General features: G+C 24.8%; 3 protein-coding genes across 5 annotated transcripts; 1 reads left to right on the top strand and 2 right to left on the bottom strand.

Moving 5' to 3' along the window:
• Nucleotides 1-50: 50 nt before the first annotated feature.
• Nucleotides 51-15,398, bottom strand: LOC126865801 (putative autophagy-related protein 11). Its single transcript, XM_050618698.1, has 43 exons — nucleotides 14,974-15,398; nucleotides 14,591-14,773; nucleotides 14,305-14,501; nucleotides 14,111-14,126; nucleotides 13,642-13,721; nucleotides 13,376-13,559; nucleotides 12,899-13,168; nucleotides 12,677-12,853; nucleotides 12,415-12,618; nucleotides 11,939-11,974; nucleotides 11,723-11,845; nucleotides 11,108-11,233; nucleotides 10,959-11,009; nucleotides 10,721-10,855; nucleotides 10,554-10,649; nucleotides 10,355-10,480; nucleotides 10,171-10,278; nucleotides 9,996-10,091; nucleotides 9,782-9,916; nucleotides 9,652-9,693; nucleotides 9,478-9,561; nucleotides 9,310-9,402; nucleotides 9,036-9,194; nucleotides 8,858-8,953; nucleotides 8,689-8,757; nucleotides 8,528-8,617; nucleotides 8,274-8,420; nucleotides 8,109-8,204; nucleotides 7,647-7,709; nucleotides 7,362-7,520; nucleotides 6,473-6,586; nucleotides 6,221-6,364; nucleotides 5,933-5,980; nucleotides 5,764-5,861; nucleotides 5,191-5,683; nucleotides 4,849-5,094; nucleotides 4,685-4,765; nucleotides 4,479-4,616; nucleotides 4,223-4,411; nucleotides 3,985-4,131; nucleotides 3,669-3,916; nucleotides 3,410-3,581; nucleotides 51-2,767 (listed from the first exon to the last, which is right to left on the bottom strand). The coding sequence occupies exons 1-43, from the start codon at nucleotides 15,181-15,183 to the stop codon at nucleotides 2,570-2,572; spliced, it is 5,967 nt and encodes a 1,988-aa protein (XP_050474655.1). The 5' UTR covers nucleotides 15,184-15,398; the 3' UTR covers nucleotides 51-2,569.
• Nucleotides 12,009-12,900, bottom strand: LOC126865707 (uncharacterized). Its single transcript, XM_050618536.1, has 2 exons — nucleotides 12,677-12,900; nucleotides 12,009-12,618 (listed from the first exon to the last, which is right to left on the bottom strand). The coding sequence occupies exons 1-2, from the start codon at nucleotides 12,767-12,769 to the stop codon at nucleotides 12,202-12,204; spliced, it is 510 nt and encodes a 169-aa protein (XP_050474493.1). The 5' UTR covers nucleotides 12,770-12,900; the 3' UTR covers nucleotides 12,009-12,201.
• Nucleotides 15,399-15,676: 278 nt separating the features above from the next.
• On the top strand, nucleotides 15,677-18,168 carry LOC126865699 (notchless protein homolog 1). 3 transcript variants are annotated; one of them, XM_050618519.1, is made up of 7 exons: nucleotides 15,677-16,184; nucleotides 16,261-16,671; nucleotides 16,741-16,980; nucleotides 17,059-17,312; nucleotides 17,387-17,624; nucleotides 17,750-17,920; nucleotides 17,995-18,168. In XM_050618519.1, the coding sequence occupies exons 2-7, from the start codon at nucleotides 16,299-16,301 to the stop codon at nucleotides 18,132-18,134; spliced, it is 1,416 nt and encodes a 471-aa protein (XP_050474476.1). In that variant the 5' UTR covers nucleotides 15,677-16,184; nucleotides 16,261-16,298; the 3' UTR covers nucleotides 18,135-18,168. The 3 variants fall into 3 exon arrangements, with proteins under 3 accessions (XP_050474476.1, XP_050474475.1, XP_050474474.1); XM_050618518.1 differs by having other exon boundaries at nucleotides 15,680-16,132; nucleotides 17,699-17,920; XM_050618517.1 differs by having other exon boundaries at nucleotides 15,681-16,184; nucleotides 17,699-17,920.
• Nucleotides 18,169-18,400: the final 232 nt, after the last annotated feature.

The following is an 18,400-nucleotide window of genomic DNA, read 5'->3' as shown; positions in this document are numbered from 1 at the left end:
TAAGGATTTCGTCAAATTCACCATTTCATTTCATCCAAAATTAATTAATATCACATAAATGAGTCTGCAATTACGATAGAATAGAGCGAATTTTGTATAAAATCATAGTAAATTGAAAGGCAATTGCTTCATCTAATTAGGTTAGCGTTTTTATCATGTTAAAAGCTATCTGTTTTTCTAAAATTTCATATTATATAATAGTTTTTCATACTTCATGTTTAATTTTACATGTTAAGCAGGAATTAGTTCAATAAATAATCCACATTGTAAATTATAAAACTTTAACTACCAATAGCAATACACATTTTATTGAATTTAAATCATTTTCAAAATTTCGTCTAAATAAACATTATCAAGTACCATCATGTAAAAAACAAAAAAAAGAAAAACGAATTTCAATTCTAAAACTGGGATGTTAGATAATCAAAACAAAATCTGGTATTTATGTAAAAATCATTATCAAATTTTTTAGCTTTAAACAAAATGAAGAAATATTTATATTTACACGAATATACACTTTGTTCATTATTATGCAGTGTTTGACAGATATGTTAATTTTTTGTACATTTCGAAAGTGTATATTGATATTTGAAGAAATTTAAGTTTTTATTTATTTTGTCTTTTGAAATGTAAAGTAAATATGCTGTAAATTTTGTATTAATTACATATAAAAATTATTAAAATTTTTATCAAAATATTGTATCTTTAAGCAAAATAATTTATGCATTTTATAATCGCCTTTATACAATTAAAAGAGCGAAAAATGTAATATTTTATTTTATGTTTGTAGCTTTAAATAGTGCAATATATATATATTGTGTATATAAACCCTCACACGATATATATATATATTCCCGATATGATACATATATATATATCGTATATACATACACTTAATAAGCACATATATTGACATTTTATAATCACACTAACGCATCGTAGTAAATATAATTACGATTTTAAAAATTATTCTCTATTAAATTTCTATGTTATTGATATTCTGTGGTTGAAAATGTATATGATTCTTAATGGCGTTTGCATTGATTTACATAAATTATTTTAACAATATTAAAAGATAATACATGAAATTGTAGGCTTATTAACATTTATATGTATTATTCTATATAATGTATATAATATTTTATGCTTAGGATATGTTAATATTAGTATATATATAGTGAAAGAAAACACGATCAACACAAACCGTTAGTTTGTATTCGATTTATCAAATCTGATTTTCTCTATCAATTTAAATGTTCATAATTTAACTATTATATGTATCTGATTTTTAAATATACATACCTTGTTCTGCGGTAGAAATAATATTTGATAATGTCATATCAATTCATAACAGAAGATCGTACAGAAACCAACGGTCAAAAAGACCAGTCGAAATCAATTATAAATGTTAAGTGGTCAACTTTGTCAGAACGTATAATACCGAAAATTCAAGTAACTTTACAGAGAATCCAGTCGGACATTCAAATCGAATCAAATGTAGATTATGACGATTTGTGCGGACCGTGGGTTTATTCAAAAAATCCTCTTCATAGTAAATATGTTGATTCACCGCAGCCAAGTTTATGTATTTGGAAATATTTTACAGAAGAGGATATAATTTATCTTAAAAAGCATCAAGAAAACAAGCGTCTGATATGTTCTTTTTTTGGTAAATAAATATAAATGTTACTTTGATAAATAGCAATTATATGTGTAAAACAAAATAATATCAGTTTTCTTTTGCAGAAAATAAATTGTTAAATGAGACTACAGGGAAAAGTAATACTGTTTTTATAAATATATTATGGGAATTCTTCAAGCTTACTAGGTATTTGAGTATGTTGAATTTATAAAAAATGTTTTCTCTTTAAAATTTGTAATTGATATATAATACAATTTTAAAAAGTTAATCTTAATCCATATCTAAATGAATATTTATGAACTTGTATTTTAGGCTAAAATTATTCACTGAAAAAGGTATTTCTGCATGTTTGGGGATCGTGTATTTAACACATTTATTTTTTCTTTCTTATCCATGGTGGACAGCTCAAAAAGTCCACCAGTTTTTTTATAAAAGCATTTTACTACATGTTGTTTTGGTTTGTATATTTCTCTATCAGATTATATATATAGCATATAATGATAGATCTTTAGAGATGAGCAAAAGTTTGTAAAAGTCTGTAATATGTAATTTTTAGTATCCTCCAAACAGTCTGGAAGTATTTACTATAAACGAGTGCAAGTTTTTACTTAAATTATTTCACAAAGCATACATAAAAAATCTTGTTTTGCTGCATATTCTGTGTCATACAAAGTATCATTTTACTCTAAAATTACGTACTCCAGAAGATTCAATTATGAAAGATTAATAAAGAAAGTACACATTGACAAGTGAATTATTTACTAGCTGTAAGTTTATATTTTTAAATTGACTCACGCATATAAATATGAAGAACTTCTATTACATAGTAAATAATATAAAAAAGTCTGATGAATTAACAATTTGTTTATATGTCCGTTAAGAAGTATGATTAGTTCATTTTTAGTAGTCATAACTTTCTATATATGTTCATTTACTGGTAGATGATTGGTAACCGCAATCGTGGTTTTCTTCTGCCCCTAGATCTGTATTCATCCTGTTAAAACAGTTTTCACTACATTCTACATTATTTTTTCGTAACTCGTTTACTAAATATTTCATTTTAGGGAACCACGAACCGTTACTACACACTGACATGCGCTGTGCTGTCCTTGTAAGATTTAGTTTCTAAATGAAAGAAAGTATTTAAATTTAAGTCAATTAAGATTCATAAAAAGACTTATAATTCATGGTAAATAAAGCAATAAATATATCAGATTTTACATTATGTTTCAAGGAAGTATTTTAGTAAGAATCTTAAATTTAATACATATACTGTAATATAAACCGTCTAACGATTGTTTAGACTACAATCAATTAAATATAAATAACAAATTACCCTGATTTCACTTGTTGGGTGAATATAATGGAACATAAATGGAACAGAATTTGAATGAAGAATTTACCAATATGATTAATTAAAAATAATTCAAAATAATTGACCATAGATCTATAGATTCATTCCAGAAAGATACACAATTATAAAGAACAATATGATGTAAAGAACAAATCTGAATATAAATAATTTTAACTTTCACAAATTGAAGTTTCTATAAAATATATTCTTATCATATTGTTTTATTTGTATGTCATTGTTTCATTAAGTATTGTCTTCCAATTATACCATGAATTATAAGACAATTATTTGATTTTAAAAATATCATATTATCTTTAATAGTTTTAACTTTCTAATACTCTAAACAGTATATAGTTAGATCAGTTTGTATTAATTAAAAAAATAAAACAAGAAAGTTTTATGAGTGAAATTACCTTCTGTGATTTGGAGCTTGTAGGAAGATGTATATCAATATTTTTTGGTAATATTTGACATCCTGCACAAACATTTCTAACATTCCTCCCACCATGTCTATGTATCCGCTTTAGTCTTTGTATTAGTGCATGATTCATATGTTTTAATCTCCTTGTTTCATCTACTAATACTCTGTAAATTGTTTTGTCGATTATTTTTGAGAGACTTTAAACTTATAAATCTTATAATACTAATCTTGGAAATTCTAAAAACACTGACCTCTTTTCAAATTCAAGTTGTACTAATTCCTGTTGTTGGGATTTCAATTTCGTACTAAGTTTGTTTACATATTCTCGTTGTTCTTCCATCCAAACACGTATACAAGAAACGACATATTGCGACTGATTACAAAGTTCCGATCTACTCATTGCCGTTTCTGTTAATTCTGCTGATATGCATGCCAATGATTTATTTTTTAGCTGACACTCTTTTTTTAAATCTAACAAGGATTTGTGTGTCTCTTGCAACTAAAAAAGAAATTATTAAATTATTTTTATTGAACTTATATGTTACAAGCAATTAAATATTTGTTTACCTCTGAAATGATTTCACAATTATTTTGTTCTATTATCGATTTTTCCTTAATAAGATTACAATTTTGTTCCTTGTATTCCTGTAACTGCTGCACTATACAATGATTTGATTCTTCCATTTGCTTAATTTTCTCTTTTTCTCCCTCAATCTAAAAATATAATAAATACTTAAAATTAATATTATGTGATGTAAGATATATATAATCCTTTAGAGATAAAAATATTGGATTAATTTATTACCTGTTGTTGTAAAATATGTAATTGTTCCGCATAAGACTTACAAATATCTTGCAGTTTGCAATGTTCACTATTTTTTGATGAATAGTTTCTTTGAATTTCTTCTAATTCATCTTTAAGTTTATCCAAGCAGTCTCCAAGTATAGTTTTCTCTTTCTCTATAGTTGATAGTTTTAGGCAATAATCCATTTCCTAAAATGGTTAAACAGAAAGTTAAAAGAATTTTCAGTTAGATAAAATATTTAAAGATAATAAGCACCATATTTGTTAAACATTCTTGTAAATCAGCTTCTCGTTTTGTTATCTTGATTAATTGTTCTTGTGTTCTATTAAAATCTTTAGTGACTCTGCAATAGTTATCTTCAGTGAAGCATAATTGCATTTGAAGATCTTTCAACTGAAAAGAAATAATATTGACATTATTTACAATCTTAAAATTAATATATGATAAAATATACTGTATACTATAGCTTTTAATTGGCAAATATCTTCTTTTGTTTTATCCTCAAAATTGCTATTCTCCATCTTCAATATAGAATTCTCATTCTGAAATAAGACATTTTTGAGTAGTCAATCAATTTTTGAGTATTCTAAAGTAGTAAAGTCAAATATCAAATATTAGTACATACTTTCATCACTTCATAATCTGCCTGCAATTTAGCCATATCATCTGATTTTTCCTTTAACATTGTTTTCAAAGATTGTATCCTTTCATGTAAAGTTGACATCTCTTCTTCTGCTTCATTTAATTCAGATAAATATGCATTAATTTGTTTATTTTTTATATCTAACTTTTTTTCAAGTTCTTCAATGATTTCTGTTTGTTTTTTTATAACAATTTCATTATTCACAATCTGACTGCATAAATCATTAATCTGCACATAATGGAATAAAATATCAGTATGATTTTTTACTTAACTAGAATTTCACATTATAATTATTAGAACTGTTTTTCTTATTGTGAAATATACCTGTATCTGCCTATCCTCTAATTTCTTTAACAATTTCTCAAATTTTGTGTTATTTTCCTGAGATAACTGTAACTTTTCTAACAAGTCCTCTATTTCGATAGTTTGCTTTTTTAAATCACATTTAAGTTGTTCATTTTCATATTGTAGACAGCACTCTGTATCTCTTAATTTTTGTAATTCAAATGAAATTTGTTGAACATAAGTACCACTTTCTTTTTCTGTTTTCAGTTCTTTGTCAATGATGTCAAAATCCAATTTATATTTTTGTAATTGTCTTTTCATATCTTCGTTTTCTCCAATTAAAATTCCAATTTCTGATTGCAAGTCATGTTCATGTGATAAATTTTTACATTGTTCCGTATTATTATATGTTAAGTCACTCCAATCAAATATATCTTGAGTAGTGCAGTTTTTGTCTTTAACTTCTATTTTATATTGACATCCTTTATCTTCAGTAATCTTTGTTTTATGTTCAATCTTCAACGTTTCTTTCCTAAATCAATTAACAGTACAGTATTTCTTAAAATATATATTATACTTCTACATTAACAAAATTCTATATTAAGATATTACCTTAATTCCAGCAATTTTCCTTCTGCTTCTTGCCATAACATTTTTGTGTTCAAATATTTACTTTCCAAGTAACATTTTGATTGTATTAAAGTATCTCTCTGAAATGATATTAACATATTTTGGACATAGTTCACAAGAATATATGTTTATGAAATAAAGCTTGTTGTACCTCATTTTTTAAAGCTTCAATTTCATTTACTCGAGTTTCCAGTTGTTCCTAAAAAATTTATATTTATTAATAGATACAATTATTAAAATTAACTCTCTTTTAATATCTTAATATTAAAATAAATATTGTAAAAACTAACAGTAACTTATATTTAGTTTAATAACTATACACAAATATAAAATGCAATAAAACTCTGATAGTAAGAAATATATCATCTTTTTATTATCAGAAAAAATATGTACAACAATTTTGAGTTATTATCTACAGCAATATTTTAAATTCCTCTACCTGTATTGTTTTTAAAATTGAATAATATGTGATATGGATGAAAGTAATAGCTGTGTTGTTATCGTATTCCATACTACTAATTTTTTGTTGAAGATTGTGTATTGCATCTCGTTGTAGCTCTAACAATTTATCTTGTTTAGCTGCCTATATGAAAGGAATATATTACTATAAATGGTATTTAATTTCGCAAACAATAAATTATATTCTTAATAGATTAATAAAATTAATTATAGATAAAAGAGTCTACTATACCTCTGCAAAACATTCATTATATTGACTTTGAGTTTCTTCTGCATACACTGTGAGTAAACGAATAGCTTCAATTTTTTCTTCAAACTGTAAATTACAAACTGTTCGATTGTTTTCCTACAAATAATACTTCAAAATGTGTAATAAGTTCATATTAACAACACCACCAAACACAAATGTTGCTTTTAAGTATCACAATTCATTATCAAGTCACACAATTAACTTCTACAACACTATATTTGAAACTAAACAAGAAAATTATATAGTGTTAGTTATCTAAAATTATTGGTATGGTCAAAATATGAAACAAAATACATGCAAGTTATTTATTCAGTTATTTATTGTAACAATAAACAGTGATAAACTTTAATAATAAGTAATATATTGTTATTATTAATGAGCATAATTTTTGTATACAGAAATACATATATTTTTATTTTAAAACAATAAGATATAGACTTCTATTAAATATTTTTAACAATCATCAACAATATTTACAAAAATGAAGTGTTGGGCATTAATAAATATATTGCACAAGTAATATGTAATATATATGTAATATATGCAATTTTGAGGTATTGCTTAATTTAAATTTTTGAATTTAAATATTATTCAAATATTATGAAATTGTAGAAATTTAAATATTTTCAATAATGTACGATTGTTTTAAATTTAAAGATATGTTCTATATCTTTAGATATGTTCTATATCTAAAATATGGAACTGATTTCAATAATTTTATAATTATTATAATCTGTCAAAATTTTTTAAATTATGCTGTAAATTGCTATCTTATTTTCTAACAAAAGTATGTTGAATGTCTGTTTTTACAAATAAGCTATATGTTACTTGCACATGTTTCACTACACGTTTCATTACAAGTTAACGTTTAAACATCATGCACGTTTCTTTGACTGTATACTGCAGATGAAATTGTAGGCCATTGTTCATTCATATCACTCACTGTTCTATGTCCCATTTGATCTATACATTTTTTAGCTTCCACTACAGCATTTTGTAAATGACCAATAGTTTGAACTTGAAGCTCGTTCTAAAAACGAATATATTTTTATATCAACTGACAGAGGAAGTTTTTATATAAACTAGAGTAAAACCAATAAATAAAAATAGAAATTTCTTCTATAATAATTATTAATAATATAAAATTAATACAGACCTGTTCTAATAATTCTTTCTTTTCCTTTTCATATTGAGAAATTATTTGATCTTGATTATCAATCTAGAAATGTGTTTATTACATACTGTATTAAAATTTGGATACTTATAGTTAACATACCTTTAATAATAAATCTTGATAGTTTCTTTCTAATTATCACATTTTCAATAAAATAATTGTATGTGTATATCAATTTTGCATCATAAATTTAGTATAAGTGATGTATAAAGTTACTTAAATTTATCCAAACAAAAAACTTAAGTGATATAACTTAAGAATTAAATAGATAATTTCAATATACTTTTGGTATTAAATTCTAATCTAAATATTAATTTTTGATAATTATAAACATTATAACTCTTCCTATAATTTATGTATGTTATACATACAGTTAGTCTACAGCCATTCTTATTAAATATTAAAAATGATTCTTTTTTAAGATGTTTTTGAATATTAACATACCTTTTCTTGAAATTTTTTGTGAAGTTCTTTTAATTCAGCTTGTGTCATTACAATGGAATCCTTTTGGATTTTAATAATTTCATCCATATTTTCTATCTGTAAATATAATAGTATTTAGATGCTGTTAATAATTTTGTCCAAATGAAAAAGTGAAATAATAATTACAAGCTTATCTTTAGAATACAATGTATTCTTGAGTTCTTCAATTTCTTGGGTACAATTATCTAATTCATTTTCATACTTCTGTAATTTTTCTAGTAAATTCATTAATGTCTTTGCAGAAGAACAGCTATTAGATGAGTCTTCACAAATCTAAAAAATATATTATTCCAAAATAAACAATAATAAAAATTTGTATGTATATTATAATGTGTAACTTTTACACAGGAGATAATGAAAATAATGAAATTTAATCAAACCAATTTTTTGAATTCTGCTTTAAGTTCTTGAAGGCCAGTTTTTGTTGATTTTATGGTGTTTTGCAGTTTTTTAAATAACTGAGGTGCAGTCTACAAATATAAATCTACCTATTACTCTTACTTTAATGACTTATTTTGTATGAATAATTAATAACACTTACCATTGTGTCATATCTGAACTGATAACAGCCATACCGTAACAAAGTTTCTTCCATGCTATGTTCATTGTGCTTTTATAAAATGTAAAAAAGAATTAAAAAAATTTTTTTAATGATGTAAATAAGAAAGATATAAATATAATAATCAGACTTTTGCAAGAAATCAACTTACAGAAGAATTTAATAATTCTTTAGATCTTTTTAATTCAATTTCGCTATCATTCAATTGCCGCTGAAGAGTACATTCAATTTCTTTTTGAAATTTAAGCTAAAATTCAAATACATACAAAATAATTGTATCTAATAATATTGTAATACTCTATATTAAATAATTGTCTATATATATTTACGGTATTTTCTAATTCTATGATCTTTTTCTTTAATTTCATATTATCTATGGAATGAGATCGTCTATAATTATCTGCTTTTGTTTGTGTTATATGCAGTTCCTCTTCTATTGATTGAATGTTATTTCTTAAAAAATTGTTTGCTTCTTCATTGCACTTTGCCTGCAGAAGTCAAATTTGTTAATAGGTATAAAAATATACCACAATTTATTAAAACAACAATCAGTACGTCACTGTTATCATACTGTATTACAGAAGATAATTAAATATTACATACCTCATGTTGTAGTATTTTAACTTGATCTTGTAAGTCAGTTACTCTACATTTCCATGAACATGTTTTCTTATCACATTCAGGGTGGAGTGATGACTGTAAAATATTTATTACAAATAAGTAAATTTACTTATAATATGATATAATTAAAATAATTTATAAGTTCCTCACTTGTGACAACTTATATTTTAATTCATCATATTCTTTCCTTAATTTATATACAGCTTGTTTAGTTTGCAGTATCTCATTTAAAATCTAAAATAATATAATATTTTTATATTAGAGTGATCACAGAGAGATTTGGGAATAAATAACATGAAATGATTAAATGACATAAAATATTACTTGTGTATATAATTGAGCCTCCATAATATTATAATCAGATACCTATTACATAATTGGAACAAAATTAAGTGAAATTTTACCTTAATTATATTATAAATAGTAATGTAATATAAAAATGATAAATACATACATGTTCTTTTGGAAAAAAAAATGATTCCAACACGTTTTTTACTTTTAAATGAATCACATCAACTTCTTCTTCTAACTTCTGTAATTTTTGTTCTTTTTGTGAAAGTGTCAATTCTACTATGTCATGTTCTGTCAACTGCAAAGAATAAAGCTCAATTAAGTAAAATTGAAATTAAGAAATAGTTAAGAAATATTTATAGTAGTAAATACACAACTGCTTCATCTATTTTTTCTTGTAATTTCCTTGTAGATGAATCTACTTCACAAAATTGGTTCTTCATTTTTTCAAACTCTTTTACTATGCAACATCCCTTAAATAATTTAAATATTATTCATTTATTATTAATATTTTAACACTATTTTATACAATAAAGAATTTCAAAACTTTACTTGAACTTGAAATATTTGCAGACTAGATGATGTTTGTTCTATTTCTTCGATTACTGAACATAATAGGTCGTAGTTGGATACATTTTCTGCATAACTAGATATATTTTCCTAAAATTTGAATAGAATAATTAATTTAGTTAGCCAGATATTGAACTTAAGTAGAGAAATTAAATTTGTTCTGTACATTGGTCTGCATTTCATTTATATAAATTGACAATTGGGATTGGGACAGATTTATTTCATTTTTTATGTCTTTTAATTTATTCTTTCTTGAAGTAATTCTATCATTGTGTCTTATTCTTTCTTCTCCCTATAATGAAGAGAAAAAGTTTATTAATTGCAAGGTGATAACATTAAATATAATTAAATTTAACGATTCTTACTTGTAATTGTAATTCATTAATTACTTCTGCTATTATCCCCCGACTTTTTATTAACTGATTTTGTACATTCATAACTTCTTTATTCAAATCAACATACTGTAAAGATCTTGTCATTAATACAAAATCATGCTAGTAATATGTAATTAACACACAATAATATAGTTCACCTTTTGATGTCTACATTTAAATGAAGAAACAATTATATTTATTTCATCTTTCATATCTTCCATAGTAAGTTGTGCTTCAACAATACATGCTCTGAATATGTCCATTAATTTCCGTCGGTTAATGTCCGTGCTTGGCTAAAATACATTAATTTTTGTTCCTCATGTTAATAACTTACATTACAATTTATCATAAAACATTTATTGATACAATTTAAATATTATTTAACATAATACTTACTAAGCAATTAAGATCTTCTACATGAAAAAGATGATTATTTTCCATTTGGAGCTAAAGCATAATATAGAATATAATAAATAGTATATATAATATTTAAATATACAAAATTATTTTTTCACTATATGAATGATTTAAAAGATTATACATACTAAAGAATTAATTATTTCAATTGATTCCTCCTTTTTTAAATGTATTTTGTCCACATATTCAATATTTTTAGCTAATTTATACCTTATATTATCCACATTATTTTCACTATCAATCGTTTCGTATTCCTGTTCAATTAGAAATATCAAACAGTTCTTTTGTAAATAATTACTTTCATAAGAAATTTACAAGTATTGTTTATTAGTATAACTATTTTAAAGCAATGTTAATAACAATAAACATTTTTCAATTAAAAATATGTGCTAAATAATATAAAATTTTTATTGCTCTACATTTTATTACAATTGAAAATATATATTATGTGCAAATACTATCAGAATCAATTAAGCTTTCTGTTTTTAAAAATACTGGAATTCCTTATTAAATTGAATTATTCTTCTTACGATTTCTTCGCGATATTACAGACAACTGAAAAATGTTTATTCATAAGATCTTTATCCAGAGATAGCTTATTAAAAATGAAGTTAAACATATCCTCTAAAAAAATATTCAAAAAGATAACAATAAATTCTTCTTTTTATATTACTTAATCAGAAAATAACATATTCTATTCAATATCTTGTTGACATAAAAATGTGTATTTGTATGTTACCAACTTTATCTTTTCTGCTGCATAAGTTTTCTACAGTTTTTTCCAATTCTATCTTTAAATTAAAGAGGTCTTCCTTTTCTTGTTCCATGAATGATTTTACTTTACTCAAATATAATAAAATTTGATTCTAAAAATTAAAATCCATTTAAAACAGTATTTGACAATATTATATACAATAAATATAAACACTAAACTTTCAATATTTATATATATATATTACCTGTTGATTTGTAGGATTCCTTGACCTCTTAACATCCTACAAAAAGAGTGTGAAGAAAAGTATAAGCAAAAAATATGTTAAATGCAAATGAAATATTAATTATTTTGATGTAAATGTTAGAAATAAAAGGCAATCATATTGAAATATAATATAAAAGGGACCAACTTTACATATAATATATAATATATTATTAATAACTTATAAACTAAATGTTAAAATAATGATTTAACATTTCAATTATTATATCTACTGAAAAACGTACATTAATTTTCAGATTTTTCGAAAATAGAAGTATCTTTGTTGTTTAATAATTGTTTGTGTGTATTAACAGATGGTAGCTTTTTGCTATATTTCAAGATCTTTTTATCAATATCATGAAAACTCTTATGCATATCAATTTTATTATATTTAGTATTCTTATGACAATTTATTATTTTTGTTTTTAAATTATTGTGTTTTGTTTTCATTATAGATACATCTTTTGTTAATTTATTATGATTTAAAATATTGTTAATGTAAGTTTGCAAAAACGAATCATTATTGTGCTCAGCAGATGTATACATCATTTTTGGTATCATAATTTTCTCACATAATTTATAAAAAGATTCCATTTCTTGATTGTCAATAGTAACTTTGTCATAACGATTACAAGTATAAGGAAAGAAGTTAGAATATAGAAACTGAAAATAAAAAACATCATTGTTATCCATTTACAAATCCACAAATTACTGTTTATACCTTAGCTTGTCTTAATTTTCTTCGCATTTCTTTAATAATGCCTTCTTTAAAATGAATTTGCATGTTTGTAGAACGACATTGCTCTTGTAACATAGCTACTTGCTTTTGCAGAGACGTTACTACTTCGTTTCTTTCTGTCACTTCTGCTGTTAAGACAATTTGCTTCTCTATTGATTCCTAACAGTTGATACAAATAGAATTATAAATAAATTATCATTGGATAATAAAATATACATTCGAGCAAATAGCACAAACTTTTTGTAGATTAACCATTTGCTGCTCTATTTCTTGAATTGTCTTGTACTTTTCATTCAACTGAATTTTTAAATTATTTAAACTTATATCGCTATTACGAGTTACTATTATCAAATTAGATTCCGCGTCACGTAAGCGTTCCTGCAAGTTTTTTGTTTCTAGATCTTTTTCAATGAATAGTTTTTCCACAATACCAGCCACTAACATAATCTGGATAGCAACAAAAGTTTTAAAGATAATTTATCACTATATTACTCTAGCGAATCTCATACATTTGAAAATATTTCATATTTCAACATGATTGCCTTGTTATTCATTATTTAATCTATGTAATTTTCAATTACTTCACTTTATCAAAAATATAATTACATAGACATATACATTCATATATACTTAAAGTTGTGATTCAAAAGTATTAACTTACTTAAGATAATATTAACTTACATCAACAGGTTCTTGATCATTTACTATAAATGAGCTACATGCAATTTGCTCAGTAAATTTAACATGTTTTCTAAGATTGTCACTAAGATTTTGAAATTGAGAAACACATGCTTTAACAGTATCTTCTTTTGTTTGCAATTTTGCATTAAGATCTATTAATTTATCCTCTAACTCTTTTTGATATCTAAAAAACATGGAATTTAGTGTTAATAACAAACATATTAAAAAATATTCGTTATTTAAATTCATTTTTCATTTTCACTTACACAATCATTCTTTTTTCATTTTCTTGAAGATGTTTGATTTGCAATTTTAAGGACTGCATCTTTTTATGACTTATATCTCCCTAATTTTAAAATCATAAAGTTAATTTCAAACTTTCATTTCTCATACATATTACAGTAAATTTAAATATAAGAAGAACAACAATTTGTACATAATTATATTACATACCCACCATTTATTTTACATAAAAATTATAGCATAATTATAGCATATTTGACAAAGAATTTATCAAAAAGAGTGTAGGAGATTAAAATATAAAATAAACAACATATACCAATTATATATCTATATATATAGCAAAAAGTAAAAACTTAATTAAAGTGTTGTCGAATGGGTAGGATGTATCATGCATATACTTCCATCTAATGGATAATCTGATTTATTCATGAAATCATGACTAATTTGTATTCTAAGTTTCAATCTCTTATCAGCATCTACATTTATATTTACCTGATCACAGGTACAGCTGCAAAAGTATGAAAGAAATTATATTACTTAATTTGTTTAGAATATTTAATTAGCCTGGCAGCACACACTTGGAGATCCAACAGATCCCTACCATGTGGATTCTTATTTTATGTGGATTTCCATTTTAGAAGTTCATGTATATACTGCCAGGTTCATGAAACTTAATAAGAACTTACTTAGTGGGGACAGGTATATCACTAGGTTGAATTTCAAAGAATTTTATATCATCTAAATTCCAATGATTTTCTTGCACTGCACGTCGTATTAGTTCTAATAATCCTCTGATATCACTTTGAAGAAATTCTATTTTTTGTTGCATATATTTTTCATCTTTTTCTAAGATACTTACACGATTTGAAAGTGTATGTATAGTCTATAATAATTATTATTTGCTATATAAATTTGCATTATATATATATATCATACCATAGTAATCTCAAAGAAAAATTTCAAACACCATACCATTTCTGTATTCATTGACTTTGACATATTCCCAGAAACTAACACTGATGAATGTTTTAATTTTTGTTCCAATAATTTAACTCTATTACAAGCAGCTTGCTCTAAATCCTCTACTACTTGTACTAGCATAACATTTTGCTCTTTTAAATTTTTTATCCATTCTTTTGATATTTCTAATTTCATCTATGAAATATTAAATAACAATAAAAGTAGAAGTTTCACATTAATAATTGAAAATATAGAGAAATATACATTCATTTCCACTGTTTTCTTAATTTATTATTGTCAATTTTCTTGCAAAAAGGAATAAATATTTTTAATGTTTTACATTTGCACTTATGCAAATAAATTAAATAAACTTTATATATTATAAAAGAACTTACACAAACTTGATCAAATTCATTTTCGAACTCTCGATCAACATTTTCAATACGAGTTTCGTATAATTTTTGAAACTCATTGATAATTCTTAAAGTTTCAGTTTCGCCGCAAAATTCCCCGATAGTTTTATCAATAGCAGTACAATTGCAGTCTTCATCAAAAATCTTAGAAATCTCTGGGATAGATTCGATCGTTGAATCAAATGGGTTCATGGCACATTAATGAAAAGGTCGAATAACATGAATAAATTATTAGTTTATTAAATTAAAAGTCTTCCTACACTCAGGTTAAAAATAATCTTAAAATAACCATCAACATACTAGCTCGCCATCTTATCATTAGAGTTGTCAACGTGTTTTTACATCCATGAGCAATAGTTAAGTAAGAAGCATAACTCTATCCTTTTTTAAAATTCCATTTACAGATAATTGAAAAAGCAGCTTTAATATTACTATGAATAATTTTTCAAATATAATTCTAATTTATTATATATATTTTTTTAAATTATTAATTTCGCTTTTAATAACGAATTTGATTTAGTTATTAATATTTTTATTTGATTTTTATATCATAAACATTTTTATATTATGAATCGTATTTTTCTATAAAAGAAAGGAAAATCCTTAATACTATTAATAAAAACTGAAAAATTATATAAATATGTATAAAATGACATGAATATATAAATGATAATTATAACAATCTAACTATAGCCTTATTAATTGACCGAAATTCTATCTTGCTATCTGGCCCTTACTATTCTCACCTATTTTTTGTATAAGTTCTTTCGTAACAGAATTTCTGGTGATAATTCTCCCATAATTGAGCAGTGGTCAGATTTGTTCCCTAAACGTGGTCAGCAATTCAATATTATATTTCGAAAAACATATTTGAGAAAAGAGTTCAATGATATCTTATAGAATTAATTACTTTTTCACCAAATCCAGGAATTGAATCAACATTTTTAAAAATTTGATTAATCAACTCTTACAAACATGAATAGGTTATAGTAGTTATATGTATTAAATCACAGTTTATAGGTTTAGTTTGAGTTATTTTAACCACGTGAATAATTATTTTTACACATAAATAATTAATTATTTTGAAAGAAATTTTTGATATTCTTGTTGTCTTGAAACATATTTCTTACTAGTATATAAGGTGATTAAAATATTTTTGATTTATGTAATGAAAATTAAATGTGACAATTTATGTAAGTTATTTAATTTATCATTTGCAATAAATATTTTTAAAAAAGACATAAGCATGTGTTTTATACAAATTTTTAGATTGCTTGTCCTGAAAGATATCTCATAATTTATTCAACATGAGTAAAAGAAAACTTGAAGAAGAAGATAAGACCAAGCAACACAATGAAAATTTTTCAGCAGAAATAAAAAATGTTAAACGGATTTTATCACGTTTGAAATCAGATAAGGGTGACATATTACCGGGAGGTTTATTAGATTTACCCATAAATATTACTGTTGATAAATTACAAGAAATTTGTAATGCACTTCTACAAACTGAAGAATCAATACCTTTTGCTTTTTATGTAAATAACATTGAGATCACAGATAGTTTAGAAAACAGTATCAAAGAAAATTTTAGCATTAGTGAGGATGTAATTGATATTATATATCAGCCACAAGCAATTTTTAAAGTTAGAGCAGTTACACGGTGTACTGGGTCATTGGAAGGTATATATTTTATTATATAAAATGATAGAACTTTATATTATATAAAGTAAAGGCATTTATTATATTCAGGTCATAAAGAGGCTGTAATATCAGTCGCTTTCTCACCAGCTGGAACATATTTAGCTAGTGGTTCTGGAGATACAACAGTAAGATTTTGGGATATATATACGCAAACTCCACAATATACATGTGAAGGTCATAAACATTGGGTATTATGTATATCATGGTCTCCATGTGGAACTAAGCTTGCATCTGCATGTAAAAATGGTACAATTTTATTATGGAATCCAAAAACAGGGACACAGATAGGCAAGTAGTATTAGAAGTTTACTTTTAATGAACATAAATTAGTAATATGATTTACATTTTACTCTTATAAATTTGTAGGAAAAGCAATGTTAGGACACAAAATGTGGATCACCTCTTTATGTTGGGAACCATATCATAAAAATCCTGAATGCCAGTATTTAGTTAGTGGTTCAAAAGATTGTGACCTGAGGATATGGGACACAGTACGCTCACAAACTATTCGTACTTTATCTGGTCACACAAAAAGTGTGACATGTGTTAAGTGGGGTGGTAGTGGCCTTATTTATTCTGGTTCACAAGATAGGACTATCAAAGTATGGCGAGCTAAAGATGTAAGTTTTGTAAAAATACTTTGAACATTGTAAAATTATTAAATGTTTCATTAAAATTGATTGAATATATTTAGGGAATCTTGTGTAGGACTTTAGAAGGTCATGCACATTGGGTGAACACTTTAGCATTGAATGTGGATTATGTACTTAGAACTGGTTCTTTTCATCTTGGAAAAGATAAAGAAACAAATGAAGATCGCCTAGAATATGCAAAGAAGCGTTACGAATCTGTAGGGGAAGAACTACTTGTTTCTGGTTCTGATGATTTTACATTATTTCTATGGAGACCAGAAAAGGAAAAGAAATTTATTGGTATTATTCATTATTACATAAGTACAATGAGTATCATAAAGTAAAAATATTTATTTTTTTATTATTCATTTTAGCAAGAATGACAGGACACCAACAGTTAATTAATGATGTGAAATTCTCGCCAGATGGTCGCATAATTGCATCTGCTTCATTTGATAAGTCTATAAAATTATGGGAATCAAATACAGGGAAGTATATAACTTCATTAAGAGGTCATGTGCAAGCTGTATACTCAATCTCATGGAGTGCAGATTCCCGTTTACTTGTCAGCAGTAGCGCAGATTCTACCTTAAAACGTAAGCAAATTATATCTAATATGTTAATTTGGACCTAAATTTGTTATTAAAATTGTTTTACATTTTTATCCTAGTATGGAGTTTAAAAACAAAAAAACTTTGCCAAGATTTACCTGGTCATGCAGATGAAATTTATGCAGTGGATTGGTCTCCAGACGGGTTGCGTGTTGCATCTGGTGGAAAAGATAAAGTTTTGCGACTTTGGCAGAATTGAATAATGTATAGAACAATACATTTTTTAATATACAGTTTCGAAATTTTGTTTATTTTAATTACATTCACTCATCGTAAGGGGTTTGATAGGATGAACTTCGTGGGAGTCAAACGGTATGAACACTTTACGAATTACGTGTATGAACCATTTTTTCTTTTTTTTCTAGTTTTTCAATATCTTTATTTACACTTACATAACGTAATACAAAATTAAATGTTTTACCATAACATACATAACTCTTCCATTCATAGAACACAATGAAATAT

The sequence above is a fragment of the Bombus huntii genome, chromosome 5 (genome assembly GCF_024542735.1).
Source record: "Bombus huntii isolate Logan2020A chromosome 5, iyBomHunt1.1, whole genome shotgun sequence".
Taxonomy (NCBI): domain Eukaryota; kingdom Metazoa; phylum Arthropoda; class Insecta; order Hymenoptera; family Apidae; genus Bombus; species Bombus huntii.
This window is presented reverse-complemented; position numbering and strand designations above follow the sequence as displayed.